Source organism: Crocodylus siamensis, chromosome 4 (assembly GCF_052110815.1).
Source record: "Crocodylus siamensis isolate JL-2025a chromosome 4, ASM5211081v1, whole genome shotgun sequence".
Taxonomy (NCBI): Eukaryota; Metazoa; Chordata; order Crocodylia; family Crocodylidae; genus Crocodylus; species Crocodylus siamensis.
The window spans coordinates 214,730,185-214,752,639 of NC_143398.1; the positions used below are offsets into that span (position 1 = coordinate 214,730,185).

Below are 22,455 nucleotides of genomic sequence, written 5' to 3' on the forward strand. Positions count from 1 at the left end.
GTTGTCAACCAGGGGTACACATCACCCACCACCCTGTGCTGCAATCTTCCAGGAGCAGGGCAGTGCGGGGGCGTGGAGGCAAGCAGCTTCCCTTTGCAGGCTGCATAGGTCCTGCCTGGCTCTACCAGAAGTGTACCCAGAAGGGGTACACGCCTTAAAAAAGATTGAAAATGCCTGCATTAATCAATTAATCGAGTCTGCTGGAGCATGGTAATTATTGTGCGCCAGTAGGCTCCCTCATCTCGTGTCTCAGTTTCCCCACGGTTCAAAATGGCCATGGGGCACTTTATCTAAAGCTCATTGAACACTGATACACAAGATGCTGTGGTGCTTTAATAAGAGCAGCTCTTGGAGCTGCTCTAATTAAAGCGCAGTCCCCCATCCCCGGGGCACGTGCAAAACTGTCCGTAAATATTTTGTGAACTTAAAGTTCACAAGAAGTACAACAACAAAACACTTCTGCCTATTCATTTGTAATTGAGGCTAAGGTAACAAGCCCTAAACCCCCTCCCCACCCCCAAACACAAATCTTGAAATAGATTACCGTAGACAACATGCATATCAGCCTCAATGAGAAAATGCTGAGGTTCCACAAGGAACTGAACTCTTTGCCTTGAACTCACTCACTCGGGCTGAAGACCATGTGACTAATGGTAGATTCAAAGGAAACAATTTCTCTACAGAGTTGCCTGCTCTGAAGTTTAAGACAATGATGCTTGATACTAAGACTTTCTTCACTCGCAACTGCTAAAACTCCAACACATCCAGTTTGTAGTTTGCAAATCAAGTCATCATTTATGAGCCTTTAACTTTTTAACTGTGGCTTTAATGTCAAGCCTCACCTTTTGAGGGTGCTGGGGAGGTACAATACCCAAGTGGGAAGCAATTATGTTTGAAAGAGGTACCACTACTTCCAGGACCCCAGGACACTAAAGGCAGAATCAGTAGCATAACTGAAAAGGGATGACCAGGGGAGCAACTCTGGGTGCTGCCCAGAGGAAAGGGTGGGGGTCCAAAAATACCTACTGCGGGCAGCACTGAAGCTGGCAGAATGGATGCTACACCACCCTTGAAGAAGTTAACTAATGCTCCACTCTGGCTGTTTCCTAAACTTACTGCATATGATACAAATGTTGAATAATAAGACGTCCTATTAAATTTGTGGAACACAATAAAGTAGGATTCCTTTTATCTGGACTGCTACTATCTAATCTTTCTGTATAACAAATCCTTGCAATGTCTTCTGCTCTACTGACTCCCTCTCCAATGACTTCTAATCACATGGTCCTTCAGAATATGGAGTCTAATCTTCTTCGGGACAAGAGAAAGGAGGGTATGCTGTTGCAGGTCAAAGGCAAGATAAGTAACTTTGTTAGCTTTCCTAATTCCTGAAGAATAAATATGCAAAAACAGAAGCAGCCAACCAGAAATAATTCAAATAAATCAAGAATTGAAAACGTGAGAATGTGTTCACTTGATTACCAGACAGTAAAAGTGTATAGGTAAGGAAAATACAAACATTGCTGACAAGGCAAGTAGATTTCTTTGAAAAAGTTTTCACTGCAGAGTATGTTGGGAGACACCTACTTTTTGTACGTAATAAAGATAAAAGAGAAAACTTACTGAAAACTCTACTCAATATATATCTGCATGCAAAATGTGAAACAATATTAGGCTATAGAAAGACTGGGATGGATAATTACTACTGAGGATTTTATGATGTTATGTACAATGGTGCATTCTCACCTATATAATAGTTCCATCCTAGTCAACCCATTTATTAATAAGGGTCAGGTACACAAATTACACATATTGCGCAGTAGGCACAAAGAAAGCCATAACTGAACAGACAGTCAGGACACACAGAATGCTGTAAAAATGGCTGGTCCCGCTCTTAGATAACCCTGTATGGATGTGGTATCAGTGCTGTAGGTCAGAGAACCATAAGTAACATCTATACTACACAGAGGTGTACTGATATTTTGGTTGCATATTGGATTGGCATCAATAAAAGGAAAATCAACATTACTAGCCATCAGCTTTTTTTGGCCAGTGTAGCCAATATTGTTCACCGATAAATACAATATGATGTTTGGCTGGGGCCCCAGACCCTGTGTGCACGTGCACAGCCCAGCCTGGCTGCACGCATGTGCATGACCAGGAATGCAGCTGGGCAGTGGGGAGAGCAGCACCCTGCAGGTAAGTCTGTGGAGCAGAACAGGAGTGCGGGAGACCAAGGACCCCACAGTGAGGGAGGGAGCGGAGCAGGGATGGGGCAGGGGACACTGCCCAGCCAGGGCAGTGAATGGGACCCAGGGCCAGGGCAGGAAGCAGGACAGAGCCATAGGAAGCTTGTCCAGGGGGCATGGGGAGGTTGGAAGGGTGGGGGGGGCAACTCCCCACCACTGTGAACACTTCCTGGGGAAGACATAGGGGGGCATGTGGCCCCCCCCGATTTGGATGCAGGCTATTCACTGTGAGCTTGGGGCCCTCGTTGCCACTTCCAGCCCAACACCTGCCCCCGCAGCTGCCACTCCCCCTCCCTCACACCTGCCCCCACTGCCACTTCTACCCTGTGCCTGCCTCTCTCTACCTGCAGCTCTGGCGTGACATGGTTCCAGCTGCAGAGCTGGGACCACAGAACACAGGAGGAGCACTGTGCAGTTGCCAGCTAAGAACCGTGTGGTGCCAACTGGCTCTTGCTGTACCAGCGATCCTCTCCTCCCTCTGCCCATTCTTATCTGCATTTCCCTCTCTGGTGAAAGGAGGTGAGGAGCAGCCCCAGGTTCCCAGGCCAGAAACTTCTGCTAAGGCAGGGGTTGGGGATGGGAGGGGCAGGGCAGCAGGCCTTGCTACTGCTGCAACTGGCTCCTGCCAGCAGCTTCCCCCTGGGTCCCACTGCCCTGGCTGCTGTCATCTTTGACAGCCAGCCAGGGGCAGATAAATATTAATTTAAATTTTTTTTTAGCAGCCTCCCATTTTGCCCACCCCTGAATTAGGGTCTGTCTTTTTATGACACTTGGTCTAATGTCCACAGCTTCCAGAATGCAGGGAATACTACTGTGTGTATGCAAGCTGTGTAGCCTCTTATGTGCCTCTGTGCACTAAGTGAATGGGGACAGTGCCTGGCCAGCCTGAGTTGTGGGCAGTGGTGGCTGTGATGCAGGGCCAGCGGAGCCTGGAGCTGGAGATCCATGGCCCACGGCTTTAGGGATCTGGACAGCTTGCTGTTGTGCGGAGCTGGGGCCACCAACATTGGTGGAGGAAAGACAGGCATCCAGGACATGCACACGTACTTGGTAGGCACAGGCTCCACCGGGTGGCCATCTATGGGATGGCCAGCTGGTGGCTTGTGGCTATGAGGGCACATGCCATGACAAGCTGCTGCTGGATCAGGTCTAGGTGGGCAGCCAGATGTTCCCCACCACCCACACCCCAGTCAGGGTTGGCTCAGCTTTTCAGCTCTGCTCAGGAGTTTTTGGCAGCTCAGAAAGCTCATGAGGCATGCTGGGAGATGCCAAAGATGCTCCCCCCACCTGCTGGTGGGGGGGAAAAAGGGGAACAGAAGCTGGGTGGAGGGGCAGGACAGGTGGGCAAAGGTAGCAGGGACAGGCACAAGCTGCTCCATTTTCACACAACAACTGTCCCCCCTACATCTGTGGAGGGGATGAATTTAAGATGTCCCTCCAATAATTAGATTCTATAAATGGAAAATTACAACAAATATATACATTTTTCATGTATATAATCTAATCATTGGGGGTGGGTCATCTTAAGTTTAGGGTCATCTTAAATCAGATTTTAAATTGCTCATTTTTAGCTCAGTATTTTATGTGAATTTTAGACTCTACTGTCCTTTTAATTCTCCAACAGAGTAGAAGTCCAGTTATTTTATTTATATGTTGCACTGATTGTAATTGCTGAAACTAATTCATATATTTACTGTCAACATCAGTGTTGATATTAGTATAAAAATAATGTTAATTATTGGGATGATTCATCAACACGTTTTGCAAAAAATAAGCTAAGCATAAAGATAATTTTGCATTGCTTTATAATTAAAGATTGGTATATGATGTTATACAATAATATGAAAGTCATTTCGAACAAGATTTCTCCGAAGTGTGAAGTATTTAATATCATGTTATATACAACATTATTCCACATTTTTTAACTAAGAAAGCTTAGCCTGCTCTTATTGGAAATTAAAGTTTCAATGAGGTCACGCTTTGAAAAACCTAGACTGCTTGCAGATGTAAACTCTCCCCCCGCAAAATGGCGCTTCATATTAAACTCGGTGCATTCCTGCGCCAAGCCCTGCACATGCCCACAACAGACAGTGTGCTACACCCAGCTTGCCCAATGTCTGTAAAGACTGGGTGCTTAGTAAGGCTTTTTGGCATTCTAACAGCCAATTGAATCAGCTTTAGCTGAAAGCACCCAATCTTTATAGATGCTGAAGAGCTGGGCTGAAGTAATGCACTGCTTCTTCAGGTAAAGCGTGTTTTTTGTTTGTTTGGGTTTTTTACTTCTGCAAGCAGCCCTAGATGTATTCAGCAAAAATCACACCAAACAATTAGTTCAACATTTAAATTTCTTTCAGGCAGAAACATGTTTCATGTACTGAAATGTCTAGACGGTTATCAGGTGGGTTAGCTGTCAGGTGATCTTATATGTTAATTCTCGATGGAACAAGAATTGGTTCATGCTACACTGTGGTCTGCCTGATCTCATCCAGATTATTCATCATGCTGACACTTTTCAGAAAAGGCTGCCATTATATACGAAACATCCTCGTGTGCATTAAAGTACAGTCAATATCGTTTTCCTGCAAAAATTTTAAATATTCAATTTACAGCATGTAATTATAGCATGTAATATTTTATTCGTATGGAGTACTTCTGAAACACTGTTATTTTAACACAAACTGCATAAAAATAAATCAGACCAAACAAACTATTCTGATAGTTATTAAAACCCTTACGTTTAAACTAAAATCTTCATATAGCCACAGCCTTAGACCACTTGAATTAGCTTGAATACTTCAGATCAAGAGAAATACTGACTGAATTACCTTAAAGATAAATGTCCTATGAGAGAATCAGATATATATTTTTATTTCCAGCTGATGGGGACCATTATAAGTTGGATTTTTATATCCCGGAGGAAACTGACCTGTGGCAGAAATTGTTTGTGATCAGAATGACAATGAGAAGTAATTAAAAATGGCTGCTTGAAGAGTTGTGCTTCAGTGAACTGCTCCAAATAAAACTGCACTTTTAGAGGTTTGCACCTCAACCATTCACTGCTTGAAGAGTTGTTTTGTTGACTATTTACTGTATTGTCAACAGGACATTTTAAAAATAGGATAAAAATGTACTATGCAGCAAAAGCAGGGCTATTTTGTAATGCTGCAAGAGCACAAGACACTTTATGTTGTCATTGGTAACAATTATGTATTCAGGTCTTTATGATACAAAATGATTAAACTGGTGCCAATAAGTGTGAGTTTTTTCTCAATGGTATTCAATTTTCTTCAGTTACATAGCAATTGTACCTGCTGACAGGAGGGAGAGGTGTTTACCAAATGGGAGTTTAGTATAACCAGCCTTTCACCTGGTTTACTTATCTTTCTTCTTTACATGTAGACTTCTGTCTACATCACAGAATTTACACACAATCTGATATCACTGACAGCCTCTGGTTCAGAATCACAGGGCTGAATTCACAATAATAGGTTAGAAGTAATGTGTGGTAATGGACATACAATAAAGCAATCAATGTCTTTTTTTGGGTTAAAGGAATGTTAATGCAAAAGTGGCAGCTCTACCTCTGGCCCAGGGCACACGCAGTGGCAGCAGTGGCTCCAGCTCTTGCTCAGGGCGTGTAGTGGCAGTGGCTTTAGAAAGGACAGTGCTGGGACCGGCGACAAAGGAGATAGGGCAAGTGCACAGTGGTGGTTGCAATGAGCCAAGTGGCTGCCTTGTATCCACGGCTGTATCAGCTGTTGCTCACTATCACTACGTCCACCAGGGCCCAAGGGCCCCAGGTTCTACAGTAGGCCACTCCTCCAGTCACACCGCCAAACTTCCTATTGCTCATCAGTAGCTTGGCAGGCTGAACAGAGTGACTCCACAGCCAGAGCCAGCCCATAGGCCCTATGTTCGACACCCCTGCCATGCAGCAACATGAAGGCATAAGTAAAATATGATAGCTGACATGTGCTCCTAAGCAACAGCTTCACCACCCACTTTGTAAAACAGCTTAGTATGTTTGTCCATTCTCTCAGATTGAATCTCTGGGCTATGAACCTCTTCTTCCTTTCATTTCTGAATTATGTTAAAGTGCCAGCCCCAGCTGTCTTGGGCATCCCTTTCACGCTAGGGACCTGCGACCAGTAAAGTAGATTAAAGTGATCCAAAAACAGCATCTTTAAAATAAAGCGTTATATCTTAATTTCCTCAAGGACAGAACATATGTATAGCAAAGTACAAAAAATAAAACAGTACCACTCTCCCATATAACTCGGTCTTATTCGCATCCCAGTCTTAACTTGCCAATTTTTGGGGGTTTATTTAAGTTCCCCTCAACCCAGTTAACCTCCATTTCTGGCTGGAAGAAACAGACTATCCTGGTTGCAACCTGATTGCTGGCTGTGTATTTCCCGACCAGCTCATCAATATTCATAGATCACAGACATTCCTTGGGTAACAGCTCACCAGTCAACATGCAGCAAAAGCTGTGTTAACCAGCATTTTATTAGCCAAAAAGCTCTACTAACTGATATCCAAGGGCCGCGGCAAAACTGAAACCGGAAGTCCCATTTCCGGTGACTTCCAGTTTTGCAACCATGAGCCGAGTTCTTCTTTGGCCTATGGCCTGCGGCAAAGCAGCCTGTGCAGGACCCCTCTCCCTGTCCCCCGGCACACTGGTGCCAGGGAGTGCACCAGACAGTGCACATTTGATTAACTGGCATATTTGATTAACTGGCATCCCCCTTTCCCAGGGGATGCCAAATAACAGAGCTTTTACTGTACCACCTTTCCTGTGGCTCAGGATGCTCTTGTCTTAGTGTTACTGTAGCAGGGCACTAAGGTGCCTGCTACTTGGAAAGCTGGAGTAGTGGCTCAGGTGCTGGTTGCTAGGGGCAACCAGGATGAGCTGAGGGCCCACACCTGAAGAGTCAGCTGACCGGAAGGGGAGGGCTGACTACTATAAGACAGACTGGAGGCTGTGAGCTCTTTCGCTCTCCCTCTCAACTGGCAGCCAGAAAAGAGGAGTACTGCTTGACTGAGGAAAGAGCTCGGCCCTGAATGTAGGAAAGAGAAAAAGACCTGGATGTATAAGCCTCTGAGAGATGTGGTGCGGTTTGGAGAATGCTTAGCCAGGAGGTTTAACTTTGTATTATAGCCCAGGGGCTTGTGTTATTGTTTGTTGTTACACTGGAGGACCGGGTGAGGCTATTAGGGGTTGAAAGAGGCCTCACAGGGGCTCCACGGTAGCGTGGGGAACCTGGTGCCAGAGAGGGCACAGCATTCAGGGGTGCACTGACCCCAGCCCTGAGAAGGGGAGCAGAAGATTGGGAGGGGGGCCAGGTAAGGCTGAGGCCGCCTGAGCCCTAAGTGCCCAGAGCAGGCAGTTTGAGACAAGCCAGAGAGTGCCAGTGAGGGTGCAGAAAGGGAAATCGACCAGACAACTTCTGGTACATCTGCGAGGCTTGGGGCATGGTACAGGGGTGGTTGGAGCCACGCATAGCCCATAAGACTGTGGTGCACTGAGTCACCCAAAATAGAACTGAGACCGAGATACATCAGAGCACCGTGTCAGAGAGGACAAAAGGCAGCCTCCCTTATTCATTGTTAACACCAAAGACGTGGCGGGTGAGATGTGAGGGTGCTTTAGTACCACGTTGGCACGGTAGGGGGCGCTAGGGGAGATCATGGCCATCCCTAGGACCCCACGCTGCTACAGTTACCTTTGATGTCTATTCTTAGCCTTAGCAAGACAGCTATGGGTGTGGACAGATTATGCAACAATGGAGCCAGTCCCAAATGTTGCTGATTGGGAACCCATTCACAACTGTTGTGGCTCAGATGCATTCAATGCCACAGCACAGTCACCTTTTAAGTATCAAAGTGCTGTGGCTTGAACATTAGGAGTAGGTGTGAGCACCCAGTCCAGTGTACTTGGGAGTGAAGGGAGAGTAGTACTTGAATCCACCTTTGGGGACGCCCCGGGGCTGGTGACCTGTAACTGGGGGATGTTTTCCCTCCTCTCCTAAACATGAGATCATGAAAGTTCAGCAGCCTGAACCTGAGTGAATTCAGCAGTGTGCTTACTTGATTTGGGGAGCTTGGGAAGAAGGGAGAGCTTGCACCCACAGTTTGGGGTTCCCACAGGCTGAGGGATAATAAGGGGCTGCAGTCAAGTACGAAATGAAGTCACAGCTAGCTGTTAGAAGAAAGCTTATACTGAACAAGCAATGTAAGGGAACTCACTGATAAGAGGTGCCAAGAAATGGGGGCAAAAAACAGTCAGTTGAGTAATGGCCATAAACCTGGTGGAGGGGGTAAGGTATGATGGAGTGTGTGATGCTGGAGAACCAATCAGACCTATGTCATGGAACACCTGGCGTCCATATGTAGCATTCCCAGTTCATAGAATCATAGAATCAATGAGTCGGAAGGGACCTAGACAGATCATCTAGTCAAACCCCCTGCCATGGGCAGGAAGGAGCACTGGGGGTGGGAGGGGTCATAAGACCCCAGCCAGATGCCTATCCAGTCTCCTCTTGAAGATCTATGAAACTATGAAACTATCTTCAGGGAAGGTGAGAGCACCACCTCTCTGGGAAGCCTATTCCAGGTTCTGGCCACCCTTACCATGAAGTAGTTCTTCTTAATATCTAACCTAAACCTATCCTCCCTCAGCTTGTGGCCATTGTTCCTGGTGACTCCAAGGGGGACCCTGGTGAACAGACTTTCCCCGACTCCCTGACGCTGGCCCCTGATAAAGTTGTAGGCAGCCACAAAATCTTCCCTCAGTCTCCTCTTGCAGAGACTGAAGAGATTCAGGTCCCTCAGCCTCTCCTCATAGGGCTGGCCACGGAGGCCCTCAACCATATGAGTGGCCCTCCTCTGGACCCTCTCCAGGTTCTCCACGCCCTTCTTGAAGTGCGGCACCCAGAACTGGACACAGTACTCCAGCTGTCACCTGACAGTGCCGCATAGAGGGGGAGCAAGACCTCTCTGGACCTGTTAGTGATGCCCCTGTTGATGCATGACAGGGTGCGGTTGGCTCTACCTATTGCTTTGTCGCATTGGTGACTCATATTCATCCTGGAGTCAATCCTGACTCCAAGATCCCTCTCTGCCTGTGTGTTGCCGAGAGGATCAGCCCCTAACCTATAACCATAATGCTGGTTCCCTCTCCCCAGGTGCAGCACCCTGCACTTGTCCTTGTTGAACTGCATCCTGTTCAGATCCACCCACTTCTCTAACCTATCCAGGTCTGCCTGGATGCGGTCCCTGTCTGCTGGTGTTTTCACTTTACCCCACAGCTTGGTGTCATCAGTGAACTTGAACAGGGTGCTCTCCACACCCTATTCATGTACTCTTGACCCAGTGCACTGCGATTTTCCAGGTTCATTTTTTAACCATTTCAAGTCACTTTAAACCAGTTTAAAGGGCTTGGTACATAGGTTCATTTCAGGTTTAGACTGCATTTAAACTGGTCTAAGTGTTCTGTGTGTCCATACTAGGCGTACACCAATAAAATTTTTTTTGACCAATACCAATGGCTGATTATTGACCAGCCACATCGGCTGATGCCAATCCAATTGCTGATATGCAGCCTGGAAACTTGGAGACCAATGTCTAGCTGGTAAGTCTGTTGAGGGGAAGGGATGTGTGTATGTGTGGACACACACACACAGATTTAGGCCCCCTGTGGTGAGGGAGGGAGGGGGGCAGGGGGAACTGCTGTCCATCTGGGGTGTGGCAGTGTGCAGGATGCTGGCAGCTCATCCAGAGGACAGGGAGGGGGAGCAGCTCCTGCCACTGCACACACCCCTGGGCGAGGCATGCAGGGGGCACTTACCCCCCAGATATGTGCATGGGGTGAGGGCTGGCTGCCTGCTGTGCACTTGGGACTGGGGCTGCTCCAGACAGCCCCTGGATGAGTCACTGGCTCCATCCTGTGCCCTCCTCCATCCTGGCTGGGCTGCCCCAGCCCTTCCCTCACTGTGTGGGCCTCAATCTGCACCCCCATGTCCCTTCTCTCCCCCACATCCTCTCTCCCCAACAGACTTACCAGCCAGACACTGCTCTCCAAGCCACCGAGCTGCACTCCTGGCCCAATGCGTGCTGCGGCTGCATGCACACATACAGCATTTATTGGCGACATTATCAGCCACATCAGCCAAAAAAAGCCGGTCACTGATAGTGTCAATTTTCCTTTTATGAGTGCCAATACAATATAGACTGATGTATCAGTGCACCTCTAGTCCATACCCTATGTCGTCAGAATTAGAAGTTGTTCTATTTGTTGGGAAACTTCTGTTTCTTGGGATACTCCTTAATTAGGCCATTGTTTTAACTGTCCTGCTTGGTTCTTCTAACAACTCCATTTATATAGTTTTGTGCAGCAAGTAATGGATTATTATTACACACACAGAGGCACATGCAATATTAATAAAAAGTAATACAGATTATCCAAGTTCAAATGTATCCTAGAGGAAAAAAGCTTTGGACCTCATCAGAAGCTGGCATGCAGACAATGAATCAAGAAGGTGGTTCTCTCATAGCAGCCCCTAGCAAGGCATTTTACTTTCTGGATGGCACACAACTACTTTCTCAGCTAGGTACAGTATAATCATAAAAAAGGAGGAAGGCAGGGTTTCGTGTAAAAATAAAAACCAACACTAACGTTCAGAGGCTTAGTATCTGCAAGTTGTTATGAAAGCTCCTGGGTAGATTACCTTTGGGCAGATTATTTTTCACAGAATACAGCTCAATATCAAGTAATAATATGAAGAATTTTGGATTACTGTTCAATTAAGGTGTTATTTATAAAACTACCAGTAAGATGTACTTCAAGTCAGACTTTATAACACTTAAAAAGTATGCACAGTACTTTTATTATTAGCTATGAAAAATATAGCACAGATACTGGCTGATAATGTATGTGCCTGGAGATTTTTACTAGATTCATAATTTACATGTACTAAAATACACGACAAACTGCCTTAATTTGAGTGCTAATGGACATTTAGAGAAAAACACATTAACTTAATTATGTAAATGGTCATTTGTTAAACCACAACAGAAACAATTGCAAGAGAAATGAGACTACATTTACAGCCATTACAGAATACAAGTTCCCACCTTGTATATGGGGATATAAAGCTCTTGGGAATGTATTACCTCTCTATGGGAATATATTACCCCTATATTACCTTTATGGTAATATATTTCCTTTTTATTACAGCAATAACAGCGATACTATATCATTTCAACAACTGGAGACATCTTGATTATTTAGAGTATAATAAAGATGTGCAGAGATGTAGCTAGGCATATTGGTGCTGAAGGCATGTGGGGGGGAGGGAGAGGGGGTGCTGAGCAGGGAAGGGCTGTGTGATTACCCCTTCATGTAGGGGTTGCTGCAGCTGTGGGAGCACTGCAAGCTGCAAAACATGGGCCACTGTTGTGGTAGTAGTAGGTGCAGGTTCTCTGGGGGCTGCCTCTCTAAATCAGCACCTGAGGCTGGTGCTTGCCCAACCCTGTTTACATAACTGAGGATATTGACTTAGTAAAACGATGAAGTTTGGGGACCATCTATCCAAGGCAGAATGTTTTTTGTTGTGTCTGGTAAAATGAACTGGAGTACTGAAGGTTTAAACAGAAGATACCTGGAGGCAAGACATAACTATGGCTTTGGAACGCCCTACCAAGAAGCATCCAATACAAACCTCCTTTTTTGGCCTTCACATACCTTTGGATACAAGTACAACACAAAGAATGGTGTGGGGAATATTGTATTTCCACTTGTCAGGTATTTCACAGTACATATAAATATTTTACAAGCAGAAACATGTTATGTGGTAACAATACTATCATATGACCACTGAGGTAAAGTATTTTAAAGTATGAAATTGAAGATTACAGGAAGTGAACTTCATTAGTTGGCCATGCTTTGGGAGATTTGTTTTCGGACCCAATATGAAGAGGATATCTATAGAGTTAAATACTCTAGCTCCAAAAAAGGATGTCCCTTCAATCAAAACAAAAGTTACTTTTGAAAGAATACAGAAACCAGTGGTATTTAAAACACAAGAAATTGCATGTATGAAGGAGCTGCTCTTTTAATGAATGTTAAAGAGGTCTGCTGGAAGTTGAAGCCTAGGTAGTTATTTTATGATAGTTCATGTAAAAAAGCTTTAAGAACGAGAATCTTCACTTTCAAAGGTTATTATAAAAATCACACAAATGTGGGGCTGAAGAGGCTCTCAGGAGATCAAGTCTAACGACATGCACAGGGCAGGGTAGCCAAAAGTCTGCCTAACCTGCGTTTATAAACTTCAAAGGAGAGGATTCCACTACCATTCCAGGTAATCTGTCCCAGAATTTAACTGCTCTCATAGTTAAAAGATTCTTCTTAATAGTCTACTTAAATATCCCTTGTTGCAATTTAAGCTCATTATGCATGTCTTACCTTCTGTGGACACAAAAAAGAGTTGATAGCCATCCTCTTTATAACAACTGTTTTTCGGGGGTCCCCCCCTCCCATTTGAGACTTATCAAATCCCTCACCCCATCAATATTTTCTTTTCTAGATAAAATGATCCCAGGACTTCTAACTTTCCCTAGTGTGCTGTGCCTATTAAAGATCTACATATTTCTTGTTGCTCTCTTTTGGACTTGTTCCAATCTGCTACCAATCACTTAATCTGCTTGAGGATTTTAATAATCTAAACACATTTGGCATATGAAAGCTTTCTAATTATGAAAAAATATACTGTAATTACTACACACCTACAACATACAGTATGTAATACTACATTTTAAAATGGACATATTGTGTCAAATATATAGCATTATATTATACCATTTTAAATATACTCAAAAGTATGCATAAAGAAACCAAGAACAAAATTTTAAAAGACTGATAAAACTAGATGACTTATTAAATACATACGGTAGCATGCAACTTTGTTACAAATAAATTTAAATATAAACATGAATTCTGGTTGGACATTTCCTGGGAAGTATTTGGAAACACAAGTATAACATTCACATCCTTGTATTATACCACTAATGATTAGAATCACCGAGTTACTGCAAATAAATAAATTAGTAAAATTGCTTTCACTAAATATGGGTAAGCCAAGTCCATAACAATTACTATGATAAATTCTTCTTCTACTCTGTTTTGATTTAGGACAATCCGGGAATAATTAAAACTTTACAAGCACTGCAGTAAAAGATAGGAAACAAGAGGCCTTTATAGTTTCAACTGTAGTGAATCAGCATTTTTGAATGCTAAGTAACTGTAAACTGATCAGCAACCTTACAAATAATTACACGTAGCACCCAAAACGACGAGGGGATGCAAAAATAAAGACATCAAGGCCTGTACCTTGTGCTGGCAATGCTCGGTGATTCTGCTCCAAGTCTACATCTTTCTAGTTGACTAGCAACAATTTGCCTCTCCACCTCCAGTTCTCTGGTGAGTCTTTGAAACTGCAGCTCCTGTAATTTCAAAACAAAAATAAGGCATTCTGGGTGTTATAAGTTAGATGAGATCCTATTAATCCAAGGTATCAGAGTTAAAAAAAATGAGTGTAGATCAATAATGAAACAGTAATAATGCATTATGATTTTCCCTTGTAACAACTCTTCAATAGCTAAAATAGTCTATTGGAATAATACAGTATACATTTTATAGCTCTTTAAACCAAAGGTAGCATAAACATAATTTCCCACCCTCCCCCATTAAAAAAAGGAAAAAGGAAAAGAATAAAATGCTCAGCTATCTGTGGCATAAATAGGAGACATTTATTATCTGTTGCTATATGATCTATGATTTCAGTTATTCCAGTATCTTCCTCTGCTGCTGCACTTTGACACATTGATTGAAACTTGAAAACATACTTAACTATGTCTGCAACTGTTGAGAATACTGCAGCTTGTCATTCTTAGCTACAAAACTTTAAGCCCTCAGCTGCAGTACATGGTGATTTTACATTAAAAAATTTAAACACAATTGCAGTTTGAAAGTTGACAGAAATGTTGCATAGACATTCCTCCACTTTTGAGAGCTGTAAAAAAAAATTCTCATTCTAGTACTTGTTATGTTTTCTCAGTTACACTTGCACCATCCCTCTCCGACAGCCTCAGATGCAGTCATGTAAAACAATGGTAAGCAGAGGTTGCTTATTGTTTCTAAAAGCTTGAGATTTCACAGAGAAATGATACTCTGCTCTGTGGTAGATCACTGAGGGAAATCAAATCATATTACAAGAGGAGAGATTTTACTTTTACATAGATAGCTTTCATAAATGATCAAACAGGTGACATTAGAACATCAGTATTATTTTAAATGCATATGGTTCAACTTCTATATGCATTTTACATTCTGCAAGTGAAATGAAATGGGTTTTTTAAATATTAATAAATGTTCATTAATACATATTAATACATGTGACCTGATGAAGAATGACTTGCATTCTAAAGGTTTAGAATTTTAAATCACAACCATTCAGTTGGTTCAATAAAAGATATCATCCCAAAAAAATCTTGCTGCTTGCAATAAATGTTTAAGCATCAGAATCCTAAACAGAATAGATATTTTTAAAAGGGTAACGTAACAACTTTTGCCATGCAAGTGGGTTTGACACAGCCATGTTCTGTAGGAGTTTCAGACTGTGCTGCTGGAACTCCATTTTCTCTTGTCCAGCTCACGGTCAGCTCTTTTAACAATAGGGACATATTAACGCTTAATTCTCTAAGTAAAAGCTAGTTGGGTAAACTGAGGCCATATTCTCAGCCTGCGTCCAAAATGTGCCAATAGCTGCCTTGCAACAGAGGTTTGGCAAGCTGGTCAATAGACTGCATATTTTTTGACTGGTCAAAGATTATAGCAATTTTATGGGGAATTAATATATTTTTGCAGTTCTCTGGATTGAAATATGATTTTTTTTTTTGCAAAAATTCTTAATGGAAAATTTGTGCTTCTTCTGTGCATGATTTGATCATATTAGCAATTTTCTGACTGATATTTGACTGGTTGACAACTTTATTTGACCAGTCAAATACCAAACCCTAATTATAACAATGTGAATACACAGTTAACAGAGAAATATTCCATTAAAACCCTTACTCCATCACAATGACATGGGAAACTAGGCATTGAAGTCTACAGAACTTTCACTGGGATCCTCAAAGCCAATCAGAACAACTCTGGTATTTTTGGTAGTGGCAGCTTTGATACCAACAAACTCCCTACTAACCCTGGAGCAGGCAGAGCCAGGTTTGGAATATGCCATGACAATAGATATTAGACATTATAATCAGATGAATAATCTGGTAAATATCCAAGTAACACATTAAGAATGAGTAGCCAGCGGGACATCATCCAGGTTCTGTCTCATTGGCTCAGGCAGTAAGGAAGATAGCAGACACTTCAGATTCCTCATACAGGAGACTATATACACCCAGCTGTACACTACTGCTTGGAAAAGATTCCAAATGCATGGGCATGAAGCCCATGCACATCCACAATGGGATCCAAATTAGACACATGCTTAAAATATATCTTTTGATTGGCCTCTGGATATTCCTATTTGTGAGTTTAACAAAGAGTACAACTGTAGAGCTCTGGTTGAATAAGGGCTATAAAACAACCAAAACAAAAGTTCAGTGCTGGTTGAAAGTGAGAATATTATTAGAAAAGACTGCAGTGTTACTCTGCTGAAAGTTTTTTGGAAATGCAATATATTTTTTGAACATATATTGAATGTAGGTAACATTTAAAAACCTTTTGAAAAAGAATGATGGAATCCAAGAGATGTTATCTGCAGACTCGTTGAATATATTATGACATCTTTAAGTGAGTAAATAACTGGAAAGTCTTAATAATGGTCTAAAAGCAAGTTGAAGAAAGATAAACCATCACCTGCCCTGATGGAAACGGTAATAAGTGGAGGCTGGAAATGGAGATGATGAAAGTTATGTGCAAATTATATAACAGGGAGCCAAGCTGAACCTGAACTTTTTAGATATCCCAAGAGATGGGAGGGGGAGAGTTTCCCCAATCCCAGTGTTGGTGCCTCAGGACTTCTAAAAGCCATGCGTGCAGCTGGAGTCATAGGTCAACAATCAGCTGCATAGATAGCCCAGGGTTTCGAACCCACTCTAACAGTTAGCTGATTTTCCTACCTGGTCTATCTAGACAGTCCTGGGTGTGTTTGAGACCCAGGGCTGTGGGGACCAGATCTTGAACTGGACCCAGAACTAACAGCTAGGTCTGACAATCAGCTGACCTGGCCTGGACATCCCTGAGTCTTGAATGCTGCTGGGAGTATTGTGGCTGGGGCTGACAATCAGCTGATTTTAAGAGCCAGCCCCAACAGTCCAGGAACCTTCAAGGATCTGAGCACAGCCCTAGTTTTGGGACAAAGCTGCCCTCTGCCCAATCTTCAGGACTGAGTTGGGGGCAGCTCAACAGTTGTACAATTGGAATCAGAGGGATTTTATGCCCTGCCCCAAATGTTGTTCCCCCTGTGGCAAAAAATTCCTCCAATCCTAATTGCATTTTAATGTTTTTCAGGGGCCAGACTTTTTTTCCAAAAGAGAATTACAAGTCTTTTAGTCTACAGACCTTTTGCAGAAGGCATTGACAGCACCATAAATTTTGGCTCACAACATCTCTTCAATTTTTTTTGTTAGGAAATGATGACAAGAGAAGCACTTAAATGGAGATAGGTTGGCAGATGGCTGTACTTTGCTGCAGAACAATACAGAATTTTGTTGGGATACATTTTGCCTATTTGTTATCCATAGATCGTTACATGTATTCTATTAGTAACTATTAGTAGTCTATTAGAATCCAAATTTATTTTTTTAAAAAGCACACAGGTCTTGTATTTTGGTAGGAAAGATTTCCAAGCACAGCCATTAAGGAAAAAATAGTCATCAAAATAACATTCACTGTTTTGTTTTGCTTTTCCCCCCCATAAAGTTGTAAGTGGAACTTGTACCCAACTGGCAGAGGGTGGGGAAGTGGGGGAGGGGGCAACCAGTAGGCAATTATTAATGACAGAAACAAATGAGCTGACTTTCAAAGATACTGAAATCCACAGTGTGGGCACAGTTGCTGCCAGCACAGAGCTAATGCCAGAGCTGTGCAGCCCAGCACAGCTGTTTGTTCTCTGCCTGCTGCTTGCTGCAGCTGCCCAGAGCCCGGGCTGGCTACAAACAGCTGCACCGGGCTCATCACCTCTGTCCCAGGAGCGGGGGAGAGACAGGGCTGCACTGTCTCAGGCCCCTCCCCCCCCCACCCGCTCTGAGGCGTGCCTGCACACACTAGTGTGGAGCTGATGCTGGAGCCGCCCAGAGCCCGGCACACCTATTGGGAGCCTCTTGGCTGCAGCTGGCGCTGGCTCTGGGCAGCTGCTGCCAGCCAGGATCCTGGGCTGCTCCCAGTAGGCAGCTGGGATGCTTCACGCCCTGCTGGGAGCAGCCTGGGCTCCGTTGCTGGCAACAGCTGCCTGGAGCTGGGGCTGGCTGCAGCATGTCAAGCAAAATGGCCTTGCATGCCACGCTCGGCATGTGTGCCAGGGGTTGCCGACCTCTGACTTACAGACTCACTATTCATAATGCTTTAATCCCTAAGTGCAATAAGCACCCATTCTAGACCTTCATATCAGTATTTGCATAGCCAAAACATTCACACAACTGAATCTCCTGGCAAAATCTGAGCCTGAGTTTCATGCTATGTTATTCATATACTGACTGATTTTTCCCCTGCAGGAGTTATGGAAAATGCTGCTAGACATCATCTGTTTACAGTATGCAACTGAAGCTGTTGACCTTGAAAATTCATAGGCTAAGGAGCATACTTAACAAATGAGTAGCCAGGGAAGGATTCTCCAAATCACCAAATTAACTAAACTTTCCATGACAGGGCTAATATGTAAGTGTACAAACACACAGTCCCTACTCACAATATTAATAAAAAAAACCCTCTTTACTTGTACCTATTATGAAAATATTTTCTTGAAGTTCTACAGGTATCTGAACCAGGCCTAGTGCAGTCCTGAGGCTGGGACCGACAATCTGCACTGGGTTATGTTGGGCTGTGGGCACCCAGCTTTCAACTTGCAAGATTATGATGCTGGGCACCCCCTGCACTGGCAAGTAGTAATGGTGCAATTTGGATCTGATCCCAAAAATCTCTTGTCCCATCATTTTTGGCATGACAGGAAGCATGATTATTGGGATTGCACTATTAAATCAATAGCCCAAGGCACTGTAAATTCATGCCCTAGCAACCTAGATTACTTTACAGTGACTTCATATTGAAACTCAATGCATTAGCAGGCTTTTCTGTATCTACAGATCAAATCTCTACTGCTTCTTAATGAAAAAAAAAATCCCATAATGCACAGCATTCTTAATTTTACAACATAAATTTTTGGTAATATAAAATGCATGCCAAAAATGACTTTATATTATTTGAAAGTAGAATAAAAATTAAGAATACCAAGCAGTAATATGTTCTACAGAATGAAAACAAAAATAATTATTACAGAAATTATACTGTATTTGTATAATTGCTAGTTTCAAGGAGAAAGTTGCCAATTTTCCCCCCAAAATCAAACAGCACTAGTTGATTCCAGACATGGGAAGATAAAAATTGTAATTTAAAAACACTTAAAAAATGAATGCATTTTAACCATGAGCTTTAATTAAATTAAAATTATAAAAATTAAAAGGCAGAATAATGGTTATTATTATTTGATATTACATAGGCAAAGAAAGAGTTATCATTAGTAAATAAAACAGGGCACTGCTAAACTCTTGCACTGCCAGATATACTTCATAAGTTTAAAAAAAGTATTTTCATTTAACATAGTGAGATCAACTGAATTTTTTTTAATTACAGAATTTACCTAGCAAATCTGAAACTTTTCCATGTTTATAATGGGAAATAATTTTTATTTCTGTAGTACAGTCAATAGAAAGGAAGATCCTTTTGAAGGCAACAACAGCTTCATTCACTGGACAAAGACACAGAAGACGATTGGGAAGATTGTTTTTAAATATAAATTTATCTTGTCAAAATTGTTTATCAAAAGTTGGAAACATTCATCACTGAAGTTCTCCTCTAAACTTTCCTTGCTACTGATTCCAATCTCAAATCTGGAATATTTTCTTAAAATAAAAAATTGAATAATTGTAAAGCCATAATTCACAAGATGCTATTGTTACTTTGAGAATAATAGTGCACTACGTTTAAGAAATTAACTTTATTCTTGGTATAAGCCAGGGGTAGACAGCTGCTGGCATGGGTGCCAGAGCACGGCATGTGAGCCTTGGGGCAGACCATGGGGAAGGGGATGGGGCTGTGCTGCCACAAGAAAGATCAGGCACCTCACAGCTCCCCTGCTGTCTGTCCTGGCACACCAACATCTTACAAGCTGAGGTTGGGTATTGGCACTTTGCCCAAAAACATTGCTAACTCCTGGTATAAGCATTGATACAGAGATCCTGGTCTCACCTCCATAACTAACTCTTTTATTCTATCATATTATGTAAAGCACTGTGGCTATAAAAGAAAACTGGCTTATAACTTGGACAGTTGTATGCTGAAGCTCTTAAAGGATCAAGTACATAAAAGTAAGGCTATGTTAAGACATTCAGAAAGGTTAGGGGGAAGTTAGATCATGTGAAAAATGGCCACCCAATCTAACTTAGTTCACCTATGTGTTGACCTTCTATTTGAATCCCTAGTTAAGTCAATCTAAGTACAACCTGTACAGAAGTTCCAGGAAGGTTCCAAAGCCAACAGCCCCCTCATCCTGCCATATCCCCCTTATCTACCCACCCCTTACTTCAATCAGGTTCCCAGGATGAGTGAACACTAGTAAAATCAGCCATAGGCACAGTTTTTGCAGGATATGGGGCAGTTCAGTGGGATTGGGGGCAGCCTGGGGAAGGGGGGGACTGGGTAGATTTGGCAGAAACAGAGAACCTCTCCAATCCTGCCAATCCCCTCAATCCTCCCAAACCCTGCCAGGGCCCCATTAGCCCTGTTTCCCCCAAGTCCCTCTGCTAGCCTCTTCCGCCTCCTTTGATATGCCTTAGATCAGATGGCCATTTTTAACCCGATATAACGCACCCCTAACCTCCCTGAATATTTGTATGTACCTAAGTGAAGAAGCACTTAATTAGTTGATCTTTTAAGACAGAAAGTGGTCCTTGGGCCAGATGAGTACTGTAAGGTTGGTCTGCAGGTGAACTGGAGTAAGGGTCCAGGCTGACACAAGGGTCCAGTCCCACATTCTGGATTGAGACTTGGCTCCAGTCCTGGCGCCACATGCTGCATGCTGGGTCAAGCCCAGTGGCACATTGCATTCATGGCCCTGCCCCACATGCACGGCCATGTTATCTGGCTCACAGGGCTTGGAAATTTGGCAACGGGGGAAATGGTGGCAGGGCTACTTCCTACTGCCAAATTTCTGGACCCATGGAGAGTACCATATGCCAAATGCATGGCTCTGTCAGCTGGATTTGACCCGCAGACCAGTTTGAGCACTGTTTTTAACACATTTTTTTTTCTCCAAAGCTTTCAACTTCCTTAAAGAGAAGAGGGAGAGGAAAACACTGCATTTTCAGCTGAAACATATCTGATCATTGAGTTATCAGCTGGAAGTCTAAACAGGCCTTCAGACTCTGACCTATATCCAAAAGGCAACATATTACCCTCAAAATGGAAGCAACTGCCATGGCTATTCTTTTCAGGTATTTCCTAAAATCAACATTATCTCATGCTCCATTCCTGTAGAGAAAGCAAGCAACTAAATCCATCCATCAAACCAGAATAGTATATTATACATAGGTCTTGAAGACACAACCAGAAAAGCATCCTCACTAGTCTTCTCAATACTCTTCTGAGTGAGTCAGCAGCCTTTTGGGAATTCTACAAGACAACTCTGTGAGTAGGAACAGTTTCCTATCATTACTTACATGCATATATATTCCTACATGCTCATGCACACATATGCACACATGCAAAGCAGAAACTAACTTCAATTGAAGTACTTCATTAAAAAGTGTTATTTGATACACTCATGATATACAGTTAATTAAAAGTATATTTATTGCAATCATGAGTCTGAGCAATATAATCAAATAATGGTCTGAAAATGAGTTCCCAAACGGCTTCATGACAAATGTATAGATAGAATACAATAGCCAGGAAATTATTCACCTTTTAATCAACAGGTGCAACTAGAAGTACTTTATGAAAAGACTCTGTTTGTTAAACCAAAAGGACAATGCCATGAACACAGGCGGCTTCTTGACTGATTTAAAATACACAAAAACAGTGCTAGTCATGTCAATGCTTGAAATAATCTACCATTTCCCAAGTCCTAAAAGTATGTGGGCCTGAAAAGTATTTTTAAATTTTGGCAGGTCATATGTTCATACCCCAAAATTGAATTCAGATTGGCATTTTCCATTCATTTCAATTGTAACAACATTTTAGCTGCTATTATCTAGAAAATAGAGAAATCTGTGAAAGCTATATACTTTCTAGAAAATAGTTATTAGATTATATATTAAAATCAGCAAAATGATAGCAAATAATGATACTAATATCATACAAATGCTCACAATTTTGTAGTGGTATGAAGACACATATACTCCAGTGGATGCTATGATGCAACAGTGCTCAACTTTCAGCCTGTGAAGCTCTGTCATTCAGACTGCAGGTCTCCCCATGGGTTTGGAAATTTGGTGGGAAGGGAACAGTGGCAGCACTAATTGCTGCTCCCTGCTTCTAAATTTCTGGACCTCTGGAAAGCCCTGAGGGCCGGATGTCATGGTTTAGCATGCAGAAGGACTGGTTCACAGGTTGCTCTGAAGCTGGATCTGGCGCACAGGCTAGGGACAGGCATTATACATAAACTGGCTTAAGTGATCAGAAATTGGTTTAAGCCTGTAACAGAACAGATGTTCAGTGCACATCAACCGGTTTGAAAATGGCTGAAACCAGTTTGAGATAAACCTGGTTGAATGTAGTATCAGACTTAACTGATCTGTGTCAAACCCATTTATGAAACTTCTGTCCCAGACCCTTTGCTGGTTTAAGTTAAACAAGACTCCCCCAGCATCCTCGCATGCTCTCTGGGCTGGGCGGGGCTCTCTGCTCCACAGCAGAGCTGGC

The 22,455-nt window shown here is 42.9% G+C and overlaps 1 protein-coding gene across 9 annotated transcripts in view; it reads right to left on the minus strand.

The window, feature by feature from the left end:
* The window catches only part of PKP4 (plakophilin 4), a 275,173-nt gene that overhangs the window by 133,720 nt on the left and 118,998 nt on the right, over positions 1 to 22,455 (minus strand). For all 9 annotated transcript variants that reach the window (XM_090045672.1, XM_090045670.1, XM_090045673.1 and 6 more), the window contains one exon: positions 13,639 to 13,751. In XM_090045672.1, coding sequence (XP_089901798.1) covers positions 13,639 to 13,751 — 113 coding nt within the window. The remainder of the gene's footprint in view (positions 1 to 13,638; positions 13,752 to 22,455) is intronic.